The sequence below is a fragment of the Diabrotica undecimpunctata genome, chromosome 6, assembly GCF_040954645.1.
Source record: "Diabrotica undecimpunctata isolate CICGRU chromosome 6, icDiaUnde3, whole genome shotgun sequence".
Classification (NCBI taxonomy): Eukaryota; Metazoa; Arthropoda; class Insecta; order Coleoptera; family Chrysomelidae; genus Diabrotica; species Diabrotica undecimpunctata.
In genome coordinates, this window is record NC_092808.1 from 28,806,333 (window position 1) to 28,826,591 (window position 20,259).

Below are 20,259 nucleotides of genomic sequence, written 5' to 3' on the forward strand. Positions count from 1 at the left end.
AGTATGGTTAAAAAGTTCTAAATTAAATAAGAAGTAGGCAAAGTAGATAAAACATCCAGTAGCTTTGTTATTAATAAATTAAGATCTATTAAGTATGGAGTTTTTGAGATGTGCCCAAGTGTCTCCTTTTGTCAGTTAACGTATGTTACTCTCCCAAAGAAACACCCTGTATAAATATTATTTGTGAAGATATGGATGTGTTTGTAATTGTTAAGTACATTATTAATAATTTAATCATACTCTGACCAAATCATCAAACATATTTACTACGCGTATATAAATAAAATTTGGTAGTGTCAGCTAATATTTTATGAACTTCTAATGTAAATATTATATTGCATAAAACTATTTTAAAACAACAAAAATCCTGTAAGGTCGAACTTATTTTATCTTGCGTCGATTGTATACACTGTGTCCATAAAGTATGGAACAAATTCTTTTTTAGCTGAGCAGACCGTTTTAGGAAATAATCTTAAAACACGTCGATTTTCGATTTTAATTTACCGTATTTTAAAATAGATAATATTCTAATATACTTTCGAGTAATGCCGTCACCGTCATTTTTTTTAAATGGAGCACCCCCATTTTGTCTCAATTTTCGGATTACTCTAGCTCAGCTGATTCCAAAAATGTATCACATGTTGATTCACATTGGTACAGGGTGAACAAAAATACAATAGTTTTGTGTGTGCTCATAAAGTAACGCGTTATTTAAATTAACAATATCAAAAATAGTTATTGTCTAGCGGACAGAATATGAAAGAAATTATTTCTTATCAATTTAAAAGAAACATAGTAGGCTACATTTTTGTTAAATCTCATTATTTGTTTACTAATTTATTGATGTTCAGTGACAGTTTAGTACTACAATATTTTTGGTATTTGTGAATGTTTTAATTATTGCTTAGATTTAATTTGAAGTAGAAATGGAGTTAAGTGTAAAGCAAAGAATTGAAATACTTATGATGATTGGGTAAGGAAACAGACCGTGAATTCAGATGAAAGTGTGCAATTTGTTTAATGATAAATATCCAGAAAGACATATAGCGCGTTCAACAGTCAGTAAGATTGAAAAGAAATTTCGAGAAACTGGTACGGTTGAAAATGCAGGGAAACCAGGTCGTCCCTCTGCAAATGCCGATACAGCATTAGATGTTTTAATTAGTTTTGAAGAAGATGCGCATACTTCTGTGCGTAAATTTAGTCGCGATATCGGTGTTAGCAAAACAACGGTACACACACTATTAAAGTGTGAAAAATGGCATCCTTATAAAATCAAACTTGTGCAGGAATTAAACGAAGATGATCCCGATAGAAGAATGCAATTTTGCGAAGCAATGATGGATAACTGCCACTGAGACCCTCTCTTGGTACAAAACATTATTTTTTCTGATGAGGCCACTTTCACGTTAAATGGCGAGGTTAACCGTCAGAATTGTAGATACTGGGCAAAAGAAAACCCCTACTGGATGCGTGAGCATCATACACAATACTCACAAAAAGTAAATGTATGGGATACAATTGTAAGAAATCGAATCATCGGACCCTACTTTGTCGAAGGTAATTTAAACGGGGCAACGTACCTTGAGTTTTTAAAGGGGTATCACGTACCTAATTTACGTAATTTGTTTCCCAGCAGACGTAATCCTGGAGGTTTGGATGAAATTTTATGGTTGCAATAGGATGGTGCACCTCCACATTATGCTGTAGATGTTAGAAGGGACCTAGATGAAATTTTTCCCAACAGGGTGGATTAGTAAACGTGGACCTATTGAATAGCCAGCGAGGTCACCAGATTTCAATTCTTTGGATTATTTTATGTGGGGCCATCTGAAGAATGTTGTGTATCAAACGAAACCAGCAAATATTCAAGAATTGCAACAGAGAATTCGGACAGCAATAAACAATATTTCTCAAAACACAATAAACAAGGTTCAACAAGAATTTGTACAACGTTTGGGTTACTGTCAAATACAGCAAGGGCTGCAGTTCGAACATTTATAAAGTCATGTATTTCATCATATTCTGTCCGCTAGACAATAAGTATTTTTGATAATATTGTTAATTTAACTAACGCGTTACTTTATGAACACACACAAAACTATTGTATTTTTGTACACTCTGTACCAATTTGAATTAACATATGATAATTTTTGGAATCAGCTGAGCTAGAGTAATCCGAAAATTGAGACAAAATGGGGGTGTTCCATTTAAAAAAATGACGGTGACGTCATTACTCGAAAGTAATTCACCCTGTATATTAGAATATTATATAAAATATAGAATATTATATATATAAAATACGGTAAATTAAAATCAAAAATCGACGTGTTGTAGGATTATTTCTTAAAATGCTCTGTTTAGCTAAAAAAGAATTTGTTCCATACTTTACGGACACAGTATATATAAAACTATTGGGAAAAAGATAAGAAAATAGTATTGCATATTTAATTCCATACAGTCGAATTTCGTCGGATAGGGGACGAATTTCTATCTAAAATACCGCTTGGAGGACAAAGTTAAATAACACCGGGAGACAAAAACTTTTGATTACTTTGGTTTTAAGGTCGGCAAGGCTTAATAAATTACGGTTGATTAAATTACAAACGTAAATTTGCAAAGTGAGTGACAAGTGAAATTTTTTGAAATACCCCACTGGCCAAATAAGCAGAATTCGCGAATTTTTTATGACTACTTTCCATTGTTAACGATACAAAGCCAGAAGTTTATAGCAAATATTTCAAAAATAAAAATATTACTTTATTTATTAACAGAAAGCATAATTTTTTCAAAATATTGTGAAAACGATATGTGAACTTAAATTAGACGCGATTCTACCTTATTTTAGTCTTATTACTACGTATCTTATTTATCGTTGTTCTTCAATATTAGGTATTGTGCTATGATCTCTCTATATCAGGGGTTCTTAACTAAATTTTTCCAAAGACCCTTTCATCAAGGTACTACAATGACGAGGACCCACTATTTCCTAAAGACCTAAATAAACCTAAACTTACCTGAAAAGAGCCAAAATATGTGAAAACATAAATCAAACTAATGCTATTTAGGATTTATTTGTGAAAATACAGAGTACCTACACAAGTACATTATTAGTTTTAATTTTCACTCCTCAATTAATGAGATTGAATTGTTGAATTTAACTATAGAATCCATTATTTCTGTAATGTTAGGTTCCAAACTTGAAACTTTCACTCTGAAATCCGACCGCATGTCAAGCCGATTCCTATATTTGTTTTTCATGAAGCACATGGAAGAAAATTCTTGCTCACACCGATAGGTTGTTGCAAACGAAAAGATTTTTTTCATGGCCTTGTCTACAAGTTCTTTGTAATCCTTGCGTGCTGTTGCCCAGAAATCTGTTATTTTCTCGCCATTAAAAATGTCCTTCATCGTACCACAACTCGACAAATCTACAAGCTCATTTTGTTCTTCTTCTGTAAAGCCTTGGATTTGTTCAATTGCTTGACAGCTGAAAGGATTTCGAATCCAACCATCGTCAGGGTCAGGTTCAGGGAAGTATATCCTAAAAGTCGTGGCTAGGCTGCGTAGGTGCTCGGCTGCGTTGATCTTTATCGGGTTAGGTAAACTCTGCTTTGCGGACTTCAAGAACTGTTTCAAATTAGGAAAGTTAGTGAACGACTCGTTTTCAATTCTTGCCGCCCACAGCTGGCACTTTTTTACCATAGCACTGATCTTATCTTCAACTTTGAACATGTCTACATTTTTTCCTTGCAAACTTAAGTTTAATACATTATGTTCAATATGTTCAATATGTTCAATGTTCAAACACTTCAGCTAAGTAGGCAGTTGATCAAAACCAAGAAAAGTCAGTGAGAATATCTGCGTACTTGGTGTCAAGAAGAAAAATACGAACTTCATCTCTGAGTTCAAAAAATCTTGTCAATATCCTCCCTCGAGAGAGCCACCTTACTTCCGTATGAATAAGAAGGTGTTCATGCTCACTGCCAATCTCTTTGCACAACAAAGAAAATAATCTGGATTGCAGAGATCGAGTTTTAATGTAGTTAACGATTTGAACTACTTCGTTAAGTATCTTCTGCAAAAGTTCAGGCAATGTTTTGGCTACCAAGGCTTCACGATGAATACAACAGTGTGTTCATTTCACCTCAGCTACTGCTTTGGCACGAGCTTGAAGTCCTGCTTTGTGACCAGCCATTGATTTTGCTCCATCCGTAGACAAGCCCACACTTTTTGTCCATGTGACGTCATGTTTATTGAAAAAATCATTCAATGCAGTAAAAATATCTGCTGCTGTTATGTGAAGTAGTTCGCATGAAAAAAGAAAATCTTCCAATATCTGGTAATTCCACAAAAATCGAACAAAACACAACATTATTGATTTTTTTCATATGTCGGTGCCTTCGTCCAATTGAAGAGCAAACATGTCGCTCATGCTAAGTCTGACCAGCAATGTATCTTCAATGTTATTGACCATATCTGAAATTCGTCTTTGGACAGTGTTCTTAGAGAGCGGAACAGTACTTATTATCTTAACAGCCGCATCACCCAACATTCTCTTGCATAGAATTATTGCTGATGGTAGTATAAGTTCTTCAGCAATTGTATGGTTTTTTCCACATTTAGCGACAAGCTGAGATACCTCATAAGATGCAAGGGTTGTATTTTCATTTACATTTGCACCATAGTGTTTAGTAATGTTTTTAAGAGATCTTTTAAGCTCTCCTAGTTTGTTTTTAAAAAAATCGAATGACTTACTCTTGTACTCTGGATGTTTTGTCTGAAGATGACGACGGAGTTTTGCTGGCTTCATATACTCATTCGAAAGGCTTTAGTTGCAAATTACACATTGAGGTTTAGGTTGCTTCTCAGGGCCAGTGAACGTGAAACCCATTTCCAAGTAATCAGTTGTATTTTCTAATTTTTGCAGCACTGATCTTGGTCGAATTAGGTTTAAGAGACGCCGACGAGTTGGGTTCAAGAGACACTGACAAGTTCGGTTCGAGAGTCATTGACTTTTTAATTTTAACATTGAATGCATTTTCTCCCTCTTCGTCTGTAGGTCTATCCCGTTTTAATGATCCACATTTTAACCAACGGTCCATAACGTACGAGTAATGTAACTTTCCGTGAAAAACAAAGCTTTAAAATGTTGCACAAAATTACACGTTTCAACATAGTCAGGGACCGCACTAGCAATGAACTAACTAACTTGCTAACAATAGCCGACTGACATCTCTGAAATGCGAATTGGCTGTGTAACTGTAATGCAAACAGACAGGACAGCGACGCATTTTAAAAGCATAAAGCCAAAGTAGGGTCCCATCTAGTTTCAGTGCCAGTGTTGGTGAAGAGGGGAGGCCGAATCTGTCTTACACGAAAATATTTTTTTTAGGTTTTTTACTATAAACAAAATTACAGTTAACAATCTAAAATTTGATATAACTTTAAGTTTGCACGATATATGTTATTAATTTTAAAGATTTAGAGAGAAAAACTTTGTTTTCGCTCTCCTAAAAAAATTTGCAAAATTTTTATATCGTTTTTCTCCCTGGCTCTTCATATATTTATTTTTATATCTTGCGGACCCCTAAGCCATACCTCATGGACCACCAGTTGGGAACCACTGCTCTATATAAATCTATCATGCGTCTCTTTCGACGATAATATGGTCTTCTTTTATCTATTATACCATAGTTTTCACAGTTATTTTTGTTAAATTTGGAAATTTATCGACTATATATCATCTTCCAAAACTACTCTTTTGCCACTTCTTTAAATCTATTTTAAACCATTAAAAGTTAAAGTAGAGTCGAACCAGTATAAGCCAGGGATGGCGGTTGTTATCAACACACTGGTTTTCGGTTATACCGGTTTTTTCCTTACGGTTTAACCTGGCGGTTATAACCGGTCAAAAAACCGGTTACTTCAAAAACCGGTGTGCGGTTTTTTTCAATCAATAGCTAATACCCAATAGGTTAAAATGTTACCTTTACATTGCACTTTAGTTTGCGGTCTTCTTCTGAAGGTGAACATCTTCTAGCGATGTTAGCGACCACATTGACCCATCTTATTATATTCACAGCAGCTCTAAATAGATCAGTTGACGTAAGACCAGTTTATTTTCTAAGATTGACCGGCCAGGATATACATCTACTTCCAGGGCCTCTCTTGCCCCAAATCTTGCTTTGTAGAATCAACTGTAGAAGTCGGTTTATACAACTACGCATAATGTGGTCGAGGGAAGCCAATTTTCTGTTCTTTACAGTGTCTGCCAAATAGATTTGGCATTATGCCACTCACAAAAAAGGTAGTAAATAGATTTCGCGTGACTCAAAGGACTATCCATCAACAACAGACTCCATCGAAAAAATCGCGTTACTAAAATGGAATTAAGCAGGACACGTCGCAGACTATCAGACAACCGATGGACAATACGTATTGTCGAGTGGAGACCAAGACAAGAAGCAATACGGAGCAGAGGACGCCCAACAAACTAGATGGATTGACTACCTGAAGCGTGTTGGCAGAGTTGCAAGCTGCACAAGACAAATACAGATGGAAAGATCTGAGGGAGACCTATGTCCAGCAGTGGACGCATAGAGGTGGATGATGATGATGACCAGTATTTTTCATGAAGCCTATTCAGGAAAACTCCTTCATATATACGTTGGTCGGTTAAACGGCTTCTCTCGTCTGACACAATATCGTACACAATGTAGGTTTTCGCTATAAATCTGTTCTGCTCCCTGATTAAAATGGGATTTAAATGGGCTATTCAATCTTGACAGCAAAGGCTGCTGCAGGTGAAGAGTGAGTTCATTTGGAAAAGAAGCTTTGAAGCTGTGTTTTCAGGAAACCTGAACTGGAACCATTGTTCACTAACTCCAGGTCTTGTGATGACCAAAGAGGGTTTGATTTTGAACCCACTTTGGCCTCTTTAGTCTGGAAAGAGCAGGAAGTAAAAATTTTCCAATTTCGGCAAATTTTTCGGTACTTCCTGACTTCTCAGCCTAAATTTGATGTGGAGGTAACTTATCCAGTTTTTCACCGGTTATTACTTTAAAAAGAAAAAGCCGATTATAATTGGAACAAAAAAACAACCTGAAAAATCGGTTATTGCGGAGTAAAAAAACCGGTTTTAGGTTATAATTGGTAGGTTTTTCCCACCCTTAGTATTACCAATCTAAGATACAAATCTTCTACAAGTAATAAAGTTCCAATTTTAAATTTTAATGCGTGAAGTGGTTTAAGCATTAAAATAATTAAGAGTTATGTTAATTCTGGGTATTAATTCAGGGAAAAGCGTTCTTTGTAGGAATTCATGTACCAATATTCCTGAAATAGTAAGGCAAGACTTGAGCAAGTAGGAAATTCACAGAACGGCCCAAAATGGTGCCTACCAAGACATTACTATAAAATGAAATTTTAATATATGTAATGATTCAATTTAATTAAAAAAAATAATAAGGAAATAACGATGTCGCTGGAATTTTTGAATTTTCCAACAGTTGACTGTCGTCTTGCCAATATTAATTGTTGGCTTATAAACGATATTTGATTAATTGATATTTTGATCATCATCTTCTTTGTGTTCAAACCATTCTCATACCTTTTTCTTTATAATATGTTTCCTTTAGTTACTATTATAATTTTAATAAATTTGATCATTATTGTCTTTTATAGTATGTACCACCAAATGTACTTTTAGTTTAGATATTTTTAAACTGCACAATTGAATGCAATTATTTTACCTCTTAAAAGTATATAAATCTTTACTGTTAAAACTTTGGTAACAAACAAGAAGTTTAGCTCGTTAGGAGTGCAGATTAAAGATTTAGGAATGTCATAAAATCCGGATTATGGTAAATTATGGAAATTTAGCTTTTCCTATTAGATTTTGATCCTATCTAAGGTTTATACGCCTTTGTTCTTTATATTTATTACGTTAGGTGAGAAGTATCGCTAACTTATTAATTATTAAGTTTAAAATTTAATTACAAAGTAAAAAAACAAAATTATGATATTAATATATTTTCTCCAAACTGTTTTCTGTATAGTTTAAAATTATAAGCTTTATTTTTTTCTATGTTTAATGCCCTTTAAGGTAGGCCCATAATAATGAGAAAATAGCAATAAAACTTCTCTTCCTGTTGACATAAAACAGTCTCTAATTCCTCGTGAAAATTCTTCCAGGACACCTCGAATATATGGCCTACCCAAAATTTACAAACCCTATATTCCTTTACGTCCCATTGTCAGTGTGATCAGGGTAGAGTGAATGGAAAAAAGAGAATAGATAGAAAGAAAAGTCATGGCTGCGAAATGGTAAGTGTTATAGCAGGAGCAGAAAGTATTTACGTAAATTTTACATCTGATAGTAATTTTACATCTGATCTACTTTTTGAAGAATTTGTGGAGAATTCCTTGTCTAATAGAAATTATCCAACTGCTCGACATAAAATACAGGCTAATATTGATGATAGAGTGCTTTATAAATCTAGTTGGAAAATAGAAAAGTAGAACTAGATTTAGTTGATGAGGATAATGTTTGTTACAAAATCACAATATTTAGAAGACTATGTATAATAATTTGCTGCAAAAGAATTAAATACAGTCATATTGTAACTATAAATTCAAATATATGTTAGGATTGATTTTTTCATTATTGTCAATAATAAGTAGGTCCAAACTGTATTTAAATCTTAAGAGGGGAGAAGTTATGAGTTCCCCTCTACCTACACACTACGCTCTAGTATAAAGTGGGTTGCATCATAACATTTGACAGTAGAGAAGTATGGATGTAGAGGAATTATTTCACGCTGCTAAGGACAGAGAAACTTTTAGAAATGTGGTGGCTAATCTTTGGTAATGGGAACTGCACAGGAAGAAGAAAATACAGTATAACGTATATACAGTATACTCGCTCTATAAACAACACGGTTATTACGAGGTTTTGCTTATAACGAGGTACATTAGATGTGCCGTGAAATATATATTGAACTATAACCCTCTATAGCGAGGCAAATTTGGTTATAACGAGAGAAAATAAGATCAAAAAACGTGTTCTTTTACGTTTTTGGCCCGGCCGTCTTTTCTTCTCTTTCTTCTCTTTCCTACTTTTTAAGTGCCGCCCACAATAAACTTAACTGCCGCCCGCAATAAACTTCTTCTGTTTAATCTACCGACCGATATTGTGTTGTCTGTCTGAAATTTAAAATTTATGATTCACAAGTGTCAGTGTAGGGGTTTGACAATTCGCACCTAATAAACTATGTAAAGAGGCTTAAAAACATGACAAATGAAACAAATTTCACCAGAATTTTATTTCACAGTTGTTTTTGACGTAGATGTTTATCGTTTGTTACCTGATTGTGCTTTCGTGTCTTAAAAGTTGTGTTGTAGATTATATAGTCACATAGATTACACACTATGATTCCTAAAAGAAAAGCATTTACTTTAGAAGAAAAAATTAACATGCTTAAAGAGGTTGAGAACGGTAAGAAGAAAGCAGAAGTTTGTCGTGAAAGAGGAATTTCAAGTTCCACTATATTTACCATGCTCAAAAATAAACACAAGATTTTCTAAGCAGGTTCATCTTTTTCCGGTAAATCGAAAAAACTACGTGCCGCAACTAATAAAGAACTCGATACTGCAATGGTCAAATGGTTTACCGTAAACAGGGCTGCGAATGTTCCAATAAGTGGACCACTGCTTGAAGAAAAAGCAACACAGTTTTCGCAGGCGCTAGGTGCTAATGAAAATTTTTAAAGCATCGAGTTTTAAGGCCAGGCACGAAATTACATGTGGAAAAATTTGCGGTGAAGCGAAGTCATGGCCTACAATAAGACAAAATTACAGTGACTATAATGTTTTCAATGCCGACGAGTTGGGACTTTTTTTTAAACTTACTCCAGATAAGACCCTCAAATTCAATAATGAACGTTGCATAGGTGGCAAATTATCAAAAGAAAGGGTAACTGTACTCGCGTGTGCCAATATGTCCGGTTCCGAAAAGAGGAAGTTAGTCGTCATTGGGAAATCTTAAAAAACACGATGTTTCATAGGTGTGAATCAGATTCCTGTCACATAGAAATTTAATAAAAAATCGTGAATGAAAGCAGATATTTTTAGTGGATAACTTTTGAAGAGGGACAGAGAGTTGGGACATCGAAAGATTCTTTTAATTGTTGACAATTATACAGCTTATCCGAAAGTTAACGGTTTAAAAAACATTCAACTTCTTTTTTCATCCCCAAATTGCACATCTATTCTGCAACCGATGGATCAGGGCATCATAAGGTCCCTTAAAGTTCACTACAGAAAACTTTTAGTTAAACGGATCCTGAATAATGTGGAAAACTTTAGTGAATCCCCTGTTACTTTATTAGATGCCCTAAATTTCATCGACAAAGCATGGACACTTGTAGATAAAAAACCATTAGAAAATGTTTCAGTCATCCGGGGTGGACAGAGACTGAGGTAGAAAACGAAGAAAATGAATATCCTGTAGCAGAGTGGTTGAGGTTACAACAGAAAGGTCAAGAACTAACCGAACTGAACAATGATGACGAGTTTGCTAAATTCATTGCCGTTGATGATGACGTCATTGTTTGTGATCTTGCGACGGATAGTGAATTTACCGCGGAAGTAATAAATCCGCCGGCGGAGCGCGTTATCATCAGTGACGAAAGTGATGAAGATGAAAAAGACTTACTTACTTACTTAGTCCTAAGCCTTTCTACCGTTAGGTGTAAGGCTGGTGGGGTTAAGATTTGCACTGTTGTCTCCATGCTATCCGGTCTTGTGTTAGATTTCGTGCACTTTCCCATGTCAATCCTTTCTTCTCAACTTCTTTTCTGATTTCGTCTACCCACCTAACTCTTGGTCTTCCTCGTTTGTTTTTCCCTTGCATTCTCGTTTCAAATACTCGTTTTGTTAATCTTTCATTCGACATTCTACACACGTGCCCGAACCATCTTAGTTGCCCCTCTACTATTTTTTCGTTTATTGGTTCTAGTTTTAGGTTTTGTCTGATTGTTTCGTTTCGTATTTTGTCTGTCCTCTTTCTGTTTGCTATTTTCCTCAGGAACCTCATTTCCATAGCATTGACTCGAGATTTTTGTCTTCCTGTCAATGTCCATGACTCGCTATTATAGATGATTGTAGGTCTAACTACTGATTTAACGACTGCCGTTTTTACCTTCTCCGGTATTTCTTTTTTCCCCAAAAATGTTGTTTTCATAGTGTTAAATAAGCTTCCTGTTCGTCCCATTCTCTCATTTATTTCCATGTCTTGTTTACCGTTTGATTCAATTATTGCTCCTAGGTATTTAAAATGTTCCACTTGTTCTAGTTGTTTTCCGTTTAATTGTATTGCGTGTGTCTTTCTCTTATTTGAAATTATCATTGTTTTTGTTTCTCTGTATTTATTTTCATATTTATGTTTGACAGTTCTTCTTCTAGGATTTCAAGGTTGTTCTGTAGGTCTTCTCTGTTTTCTGCTATCAAAACCATGTCGTCTGCAAATAGAAGCTCTGATAGTTGAGTCTGTTTCATTTGCCAGTATCCTAATGTTAGTTTTCTCATTCTTCTCTTGGCTTTCTTTATTGCTTCATCCAGTACCACTGAGAACAGCAGTGGGCTCAACACGCATCCCTGTTTGACGCCTTGACTTGTAGTAAATTCTTCGGATTCCTCGTTGTTGGTTCTCACCGTATTTGTATTATTATTGTACATATCCTTTATTACATCAATTGTTATCCTGTCAACTCCTCTTTCCTTTAATGTCCTCCATACGTCCTTTCTTTGTATTCTGTCAAACGCCTTTTCCAGATCAATAAAGCATATATGTATTTCTCTATTTTTATTGATTACTTTCTCACTTATTTGTCTTATTGTGAATATGTGGTCTTGCGTGCTTCTGTCCTTCCTGAATCCACATTGTGTATCTTCCATAGTTGGTTCTATTTGGGTTTTTATTCTTGTTTCTATTATTCTTGCGAATACCTTCCCAGGAATACTTGATATAGTAATACCTCGGTAATTATTACAGTTTCTCTTGTCGCCCTTTTTGTGTATTGGTAGTATAATGTCTTTCTTCCAGTCCTGTGGTATTTCTGCTCTCTTTATGATATCATTCATTAGTTCTTTCATGCTGTCCACTCCCTCTATTCCCATGAATTTTATCATTTCCGGGGTGATATCATCCTTGCCTGGTGCTTTGCCCAATTTAACTCTTTCAATTGCCTTTTCTAGTTCCTCTGTTGTTATGGGTTCTACTTTTTGTTCTTCATTAATTTCTTGTATCTCCACTATGTTGTCTACGTCTGTATGAGTTAGCTCTTTGAAATGTTCTCTCCATCTTTCCATTATTTGGTTTTCTTCTGTTATTACCTTTCCATTCTTGTCTTTTATATTCGGCATCATGTGTTCTTTCTTTTGTCTGAGCTGTTTTAATGCGCCATAGAAGAGTTTTTGGTTTTCTCTATAATTATTTGTCATTTTTAGTCCAAACTTTTCCCATGACCTTTCTTTTTCTGCTTTCACAGCTATTTTAACCTCTTTTCTTTTTTCTTTATATGCCTCATAATCTTCAGGGCGCTTTGTACTTAGATATCTCTTCCATTTTTCTTTTTTGTTCTTTACTTTCCTTCGTATTTCGTCCGTCCACCATTCAGTTCTCCTCATGCTATTATTTGCTATTTTTGTCTTCCCGCAAGTTTCCTCAGCAGCTATGATTAAGCTGGTCTTGAGATTTTCCCACTTTTCTTCTATACTTGCAGTTTTTGCCCTACCTTTCAAAATATTGTCTAATTTTTCTTGGAATATCTTCTTATATCTTTCTTCTTTTAATTTGTAGCTTTTTACTTTTTCATTTACTACCTTTCTCCTCTTTTCTTCATTTTCTTTTGCTGTTCTCATTCTCATTATTACTAGATGATGATCACTGCCAATCTCTGAGCCTCTTTTGACTTTCGTGTCTTGTACTCTTTTCCATTTGTTGCTACTTACCAAAAAGTAATCTATGATTGATTTTTCATTTCTACTTTCTTGTACTCTCGTGTATTTGTGTACTTTTTTATGTTTAAATTTTGTATTTGTTATAACAAGTTTATTCTCCATACATATTTCTATTATTCTTTCACCATTTTTGTTTAGTATTTCTTCTCCTTCTTTTCCCATGCATTCCTCAATTCCATTGTTATTATTTCCGACTCTACCGTTTAGATCTCCCATTACAATTATATTTTCTTCCCCATTGTCAATTTGCATTTGGAGCTCCTCGAAAAATTTATCCTTCTCTTCCTTTTTTGCATCTTCATTTACTCCGTAGGCTGTTATTATTGTCCATATTTCCTCGTCTATCAGTTTCATTTTCAGCGATAATATTCTCTGGTTAACATATGTTTCTTCTATAACGTATTGTAGTCTATTCGGTGCAATTATTATCCCTACGCCTTCTTTTGCTCTCTCCTTTGCATCAGCTCCTACCCAAAATAACCAATATCCTTTGTGTATTTTCTTAAAACCTCTTCCTTTCATTTTCGTTTCCGTTATTCCTAATATTTCTATTTTTTGTCTGATCATTTCTGAAAAAGACAATCGCGGTAAATCTACGCAAGAAGGTCCTAATAGACAAGATGTGGAAAGTGCTTTAAACGTTGTAAGAAAGTTTACCCATAGACAAAACGCATATGAAGAAGCATACAACTGTTTCACATCTTTAAAAAATACGATAGTGTTACGATAATAAATATTATGGCGTATAAAACTGTAAATATATTATGACTAATTCTTTTTTTATTCTAGTCATTTTGGCGCTCAGTTGCAAGACTTGTTTACCTACCGGCAGAAACCTCTAGTCCCTTCGCCGAAAGACCAGTCGATGAGTTACCTTGTCGTCTAATGGGTGGAAGGTCATCGATCCATCGCCAGATCCTTCTAGATAACGGCATTTTATATATTTAAATTTTCTTTAGGGACATTTTCTTTAGAGGGCAGTTAGTTTTTTGAAGCTCGCGCGGCGTCTTAAAATGTAACGCACGTGTTATAATAAATTATTAAGTGTAAGATAAATTAGTAATAAAGACTTTAATAAATTTATAAGTGTTTTAAGTGTAGGACCTTTAATAAATAAATAAAAACAATAAATTAGACTTATAATAACATAACAATAGATAGAATGATACTAGACAATTTAAAGCAGTCAAAAATGACAGGCTTCTTCCTCTTGCAGAAGCAATAGTTTATGTTATGCTTGAAAATACGTTTTATACATTATGTAGTTAGAAAAAAATGTAAGTACAGATTTTTTGTTTTAACGTATATCATTGACAATAAAAGTAAACAACTATTTTTTGTTTTAATGTATTTCATTGACAATAAAAGTAAACAACTTTTTTTCAAAAACGCCATTCAAACAATATTTAGCATCTTACATTGTTCCGAATGGGTTCACTATAGGAAGTTAATGTTTTAGAAAAATACATATTCATATGTATGCACAGTATTATTGTTGTCGAATATAATGAGATCGGCTTATAACGAGGTAATTAGTCTGCCATGGTACGCGTGGACAGAACTAGTCTGCTGCGGGTAGCATGTGCCTACAGAACTGTGTCAGCTGCCGCTCTGTGGGTTATCACCGGCTGTGTTCCTTTACATGTACTAGTAGGTGAAAGGGCAAGGATTCACAGCCGTAGGGGGCGGAACATTGGAGAGCGAGAAATGAATGAGATAAGACTGGCCTAGAGATTAGTCTCAATTGGTCAGTGGCAACAGGAGTGGGAGGCAACACGTGATGTGGCGGAGTGGACGAAGTCACTAATCCCGAACCTTCGAAGCTGGGTGGACTGTGGGCATAGGCATCTGGATTATTATCTAACGCAAATGCTCACAGGCCATGGCTGCTTCCGCAGCTACCTTTTCAGGTTTAGGAGGGCTCAGTCCGATCAGTGCCTTTACTGTGGTTTTTCGGATACTGTGACACACGCGATGTTGGAATTTGAGCGTTGGGCGGATGAAAGAGATAAGTTTGTAAGAGAGTGTAACTGCAGAATGTTTGATTCCGTGAGAGAAATGGTGGAGAAAATGATGACGGATGAGTGGTGGTGGACACGGATCCACAAATTTATCAGGGAGCTGCTCTCTTCAAAAGAACGAGAGGAGAGGGAACTCGCAACAGACTTCTAAAGCAAGCGAGTAGCACCTTGGTGGGGTTCGGACTGTCGCAGGCCGAAATAAGAGCAAATGGGAGACAGACGACGCGAGAGAGATGGCAGCCTCGCTAAGGCAGGGGTTGAAAGTCCTTGGTGGTTCGTGTGGATATAGTTTCCTCAATGAATGTGTCGGAGAAAGAATGGGAATCGGGCGATAGCAGGGCATCAGGAGAGATGTTTGCCTTAACCGGCCCTTCCATCCTGATGTCTGGCGTGACAGAGGAGAAGTTTTTAGTTGGACGCCGACCGTCTTGGAGTGGTGACGGGGTGAGATGTCAAAGGTCTAAATTCCTGGGGCATCTCGCCCTGGCACGGCTTCGCTAGGGTATTAGGAACCCAACACTACCGGTGTGAGGCACAGGTGTCTGTATGCAGATTTTCCTTCTTCTCTTTAAAGATGTAAAAAAAAGTCTGCCATTTCAGTTCTTGCTATAGAGGGAGTCTACGTAGTTTTCTTAGAATATTTTCCAGTTTTTATATGAAGAGTTAGAGAGAAATTATATCTCGTTACCCATGCGTTTTTATACGTATGAGGAAGATACTTTGTTAAAGTTAGACTCATGTTTAAAATTGCAGTATATATTATAAGACGAAAGAAACGATAATAACCATAAATTTTTTTTAATAATCTTCAGAAAGTAACGCACCTGTTTTGTTTATAATAAATTTTATATTCTACAATATTTTACCTATTGTTGTCACAACGGTGCTGGCGAAAAACAACGACTGTCCAAAACTCCAGTTCGGCTCACCGGTTGCATTTTTGATAGCTGACACTCCTCTATTGCTGGCTTGTATAATTTCTTTAATTAGGTCTTCCAAATCATTATCTGAAACAATAAAATAATGTTATCCCAAATGTGACGGGTTATCACACAGAATTATCGAAAGATAAAATATATTTTAATTGGTCTTTTGTTTATAAAATATTGGTAAATATATCAAATAAAGTTATTTAATTTTTATTATTTTAGGAGAGTATAATATAATATCAAGTCACCACACATAAGTGACAAAAATTTATAAGACAATAACAGTTCGAAATTAATATACAGTGTGTCAATTTTAAAACTACAATGGGCTATATCTCACGAACAAAAAATGATATCGAAAAATGCTTACAACCGTTTCTAGGATAGTAAGGGGGAACTAAAATGGCATGAAAGAGAACTCACCCCCATCAACCCCCTACTCTCCACTCACCACAACCAAAAAAGTTTAAATTGCAAACCCCTACTTGTGATATATCATTGAAAAGACTATAAAAAATGCTATCCAATGGTATAAATAATAATTATACAGGGTGAAGCAATAATTGGGAAACTTTGGCTTAAATGGAAAATTTAATGAGGTTTTTGTTGAACTACAAATTTGTTAAAAATGTCAATTAAGTAAATGTTCAAAGTGGGTTCCGTTGTTTTGTAAACAGTATACAGCCTACACACAAGAAATATATTAAAATTGACAAGAAAAACCAAATGGGACATAATAACCAACGAGTATAACATGGCAATAAAAACAAACCTGTATAAAGACAGGGAAAAACAAAGGAACAAATGAGATGAAATTTAGAAAATTAAAAAAAAAGTCCACAAGGAAACTAAGTTCCTGTAGCTGGCTGTATGACATGTATGGCTAGAGTTGCTATCATCAAGTCCTCGTAGACACTTCGTCTCAGGACCAGCAACTTCATGTAGAGCCATACGTCGCCATGTTACCATATCCACTGGTAACTCTAACATCATAAAATATAATACCAAATAATGTAAACCAAATTGTAATAGATAAATTTTAACGGGTTTTTACCCTGATATTTAGTGGCTCAAAACATGTACACCTAGACACTGATGATGGAACATGGTTTCCGAAAACGTTTTGTCTTCATGACATAGTCCGTTTGGGTTTTTAATTTATAAAGGATTTTAACAAAAATTAAAAAAAAAGGTTTAAAACCATTTGTAACAAACAACCTTTGTAACATATATCGACAAAACATATGTCTTTCTTAATACTGCTCTCTCTCTCTCTCTCTCTCTCTCTCTATATATATATATATATATATATATATATATATATATATATATATATATATATATATATATATATATATATATATCTATATATGATATACTTCTCAATATACATAGTACGCCTCTCTACTATAATTCCCTTCATCATATTTCTTTGTAAAAGTATCTTTACTTGCAAAAAAGGTTGAGTTTTTCGTTAAATATTCAAATTTAAATGGTATTACCTCATCTCTTATTACCAAATCTCTTAAATTATTTTAAAACTACACACCTGTATATCATTTTTTATTTAGACACTACCCGAAGTGGTAGTCAGACCCGTTTTTTGTAGATATATTATTTACCCCATTTTAATCGACACCTGCAAAATATAGACTCTTTTGTTAATTTATGCTCAAGTAATCTAGGTTAAAATTTCTTTTATGGTTATGAAGAAACAATTCGAGTCAGACACCTGTATTTTTTGTAGTTCTATTTTTACTAGAAGGTTTAGTCGATCATAAAAAACATTTTATTGCTTTCAATTTACAAATTATAAGCCATAAAAAAGATCGTTAATTTTCCTCCTTGCTTAACGTCCGCATAAATTGCCGGTCCTTTGCAGTAATATTGACATTCTCTAATCTCCAGTTGGGACGGCACCAACTTGCGCTCTACATACAATCACATATCTCGCCTTTGTGCAAGTCTTGTTTTTACTACCTATTAAAAGTATATACTAGACATAGCAAAGTGGTTAGATTTAACTTCGTTATTTTAATACAAAAAGGTCAAATTTAAATTGTTAAATTTTTAAATTTAACATTGACTATAATTGTTCTACTTATTTCGTGATTGCTTCCTTTAACAAATGCAATTGAATTATAAATTTTTTCAAAATATTTGTATACCAAGGTCTTACTTAATAATATAATAGTTCAGTCGTCAGAGAATTGACCCCTAACAGTTATACGAACAAGCTGAATTTTGCTGAGAATATTATTTTGGGACTCCAAAAAAGATCCAAAAAGTTTACTACTTTTGCCCCTGGGCTTCCCTGTAAAACACCCTTCGTAGGGGGGTAAAAACGCAAAAAAATCGATTTACTAAGAATCTGTACGCCGTAGAAAAAATTGTTTCAAATAAAAACTGTAGCTGAGATAATTTTAATAAAAATGTTTATTAGCACTTTTTGTGTAGAATGAACCGTTCTTTCGGAAACAGCGCTTGAAGCGACCGTCTATTTTGAATGTCAGTAAGATCGAGTAAATAGTAAAGTAATCGAGCTGATACAAATTTTATTGAACATTGATTTCTCGCGCGTAACTGACATAAAAAATTGCCGATCGGTTCAAGCGTTGTTTCTGAGAGAAACAACGCTTGAACCAACTTTTTGTTCAAAATTATCTCTTCTTCTTTATGTGCCGTGCTTGTATTCAAGCGTTGGCTATCGTCATATTGACAAGCTGATGAAATGATTCTCGGTCGGCAGCTAGATGAAACAGTTCCTCGACCGTTCCTCGACCGTTCGACCTGTCCTGATACAGCTACATTGATAGATAATTTATCAGCTGTCATGAAACATTTTTTTCTATGGCGTACAGATTATTGGTAAATCGATATTTTTTTCGTTTTCTTCCCTTTACGAGGGGAGCTTTAGGAGAAAGCCCGAGAGTAAAAGTGGTAAAATTTTTTGCATCTTTTCGGCGTCCTAAAATTGATATTCTCAGCAAAATTTAGCTTGTTCGTATGTTTTTTAGAGGTTCAGTGGCATTTTCGTCTCTGACGGCTGGAGTAACATGGTATTTTGAAATTTTCTTCAAAGGTGAACTTTAGATGTAATATATTGGACATTTGTTTATCATATATACTAATTTCAATATTTTTGCATTCATTATCTTTTGCTGGTAGCATCTGCTTCTCCAGACAAGTGTTTTTTAACACACGCGTAGTTCTGTTTAACAAACATTTCGTATCTGTCTGCTTTTTTTATAAAATTCGAATACATTTATAAAACAACCTAAATTTTTAATAAAGAAGTTGACATGAAGTCTGTTAGCAACAGAGTTATTTTAATCGTGTATGATACCGAGTGATGTAATCTATTTTTTTACAAGATGGAATGTGTATATAAATTACAAGCCTTACTATGTTTGATAACATTTGACCCTGCACATTACCCCTTGTTTTTATGCAATATTAATAGTAGATCATTCTAGAAGGTTTTTGTACTCATTCATTATGTGACTTATTATCTGTCTGTAAAAATGGCTGAATGTAGGAAGAGCCATTCTTTTAACAAATAAATTATTACAGCTTTTTTCCTTTCGTAATGACATTAACAGCATGTTCCTCAGAGCGGAAGAGGTGACGGGAATTTATCCAATTTTTAAAAGAGCGGTCAAGGAGAACGTGCGGCCTACTAGGGTAGAAGATGATGATAAGGCAATAAAAAGTTTTACATCTAAGAATCGAGATAAATACAGTGGAAGCAAAAAAGTAGAAAATCCAAAAAATAAAAATTAATACCTACAAAGCATATTTCTCGCTGACTCGTAATTTCGTTCCAAAACAGTACAGTCGAAATCGAGTGTTATTCTTGAAAGTTATTATTAGACCGATAGAATTTAATGGATTCGTGATATGAGTGATGCTATAGAAAATACAAAGAGAAAGTTGTAAGTTTTTGAAAACAAAAATGACAAGCGCCAAGATGTGCCCTAATACAATTTACTATTTTTGCTGGAAAGTCACAATATTACTTTAAAATACATAAGTTTATTTTGATGTTTCGATTTCCACAAGAGAACACTGATTGAGCTTCTCAAAACAGATAGAACACGACTTCTACGGAACACAAAAATAAATATGGAGAATTATTAGAGGAAAAAGAAAAGAGATGAACGAACTAATAAACGAAGCACATTTAGAAGAAAACATGGGTAGACTAGTTTCGATTCCTATTTGCTAAAAGTGACGATAATGAACCACCAATACCACAGGTGACGACAAACAAAAGAATAAATATT

At 34.6% G+C, this 20,259-nt stretch overlaps 1 protein-coding gene across 3 annotated transcripts in view; it reads right to left on the minus strand.

Moving 5' to 3' along the window:
- The window catches only part of LOC140443331 (potassium channel subfamily K member 1-like), a 210,356-nt gene that overhangs the window by 26,627 nt on the left and 163,470 nt on the right, over window positions 1–20,259 (minus strand). For all 3 annotated transcript variants that reach the window (XM_072534528.1, XM_072534527.1, XM_072534526.1), the window contains one exon: window positions 15,911–16,051. In XM_072534528.1, the coding sequence (XP_072390629.1) occupies window positions 15,911–16,051 (141 nt within the window). The remainder of the gene's footprint in view (window positions 1–15,910; window positions 16,052–20,259) is intronic.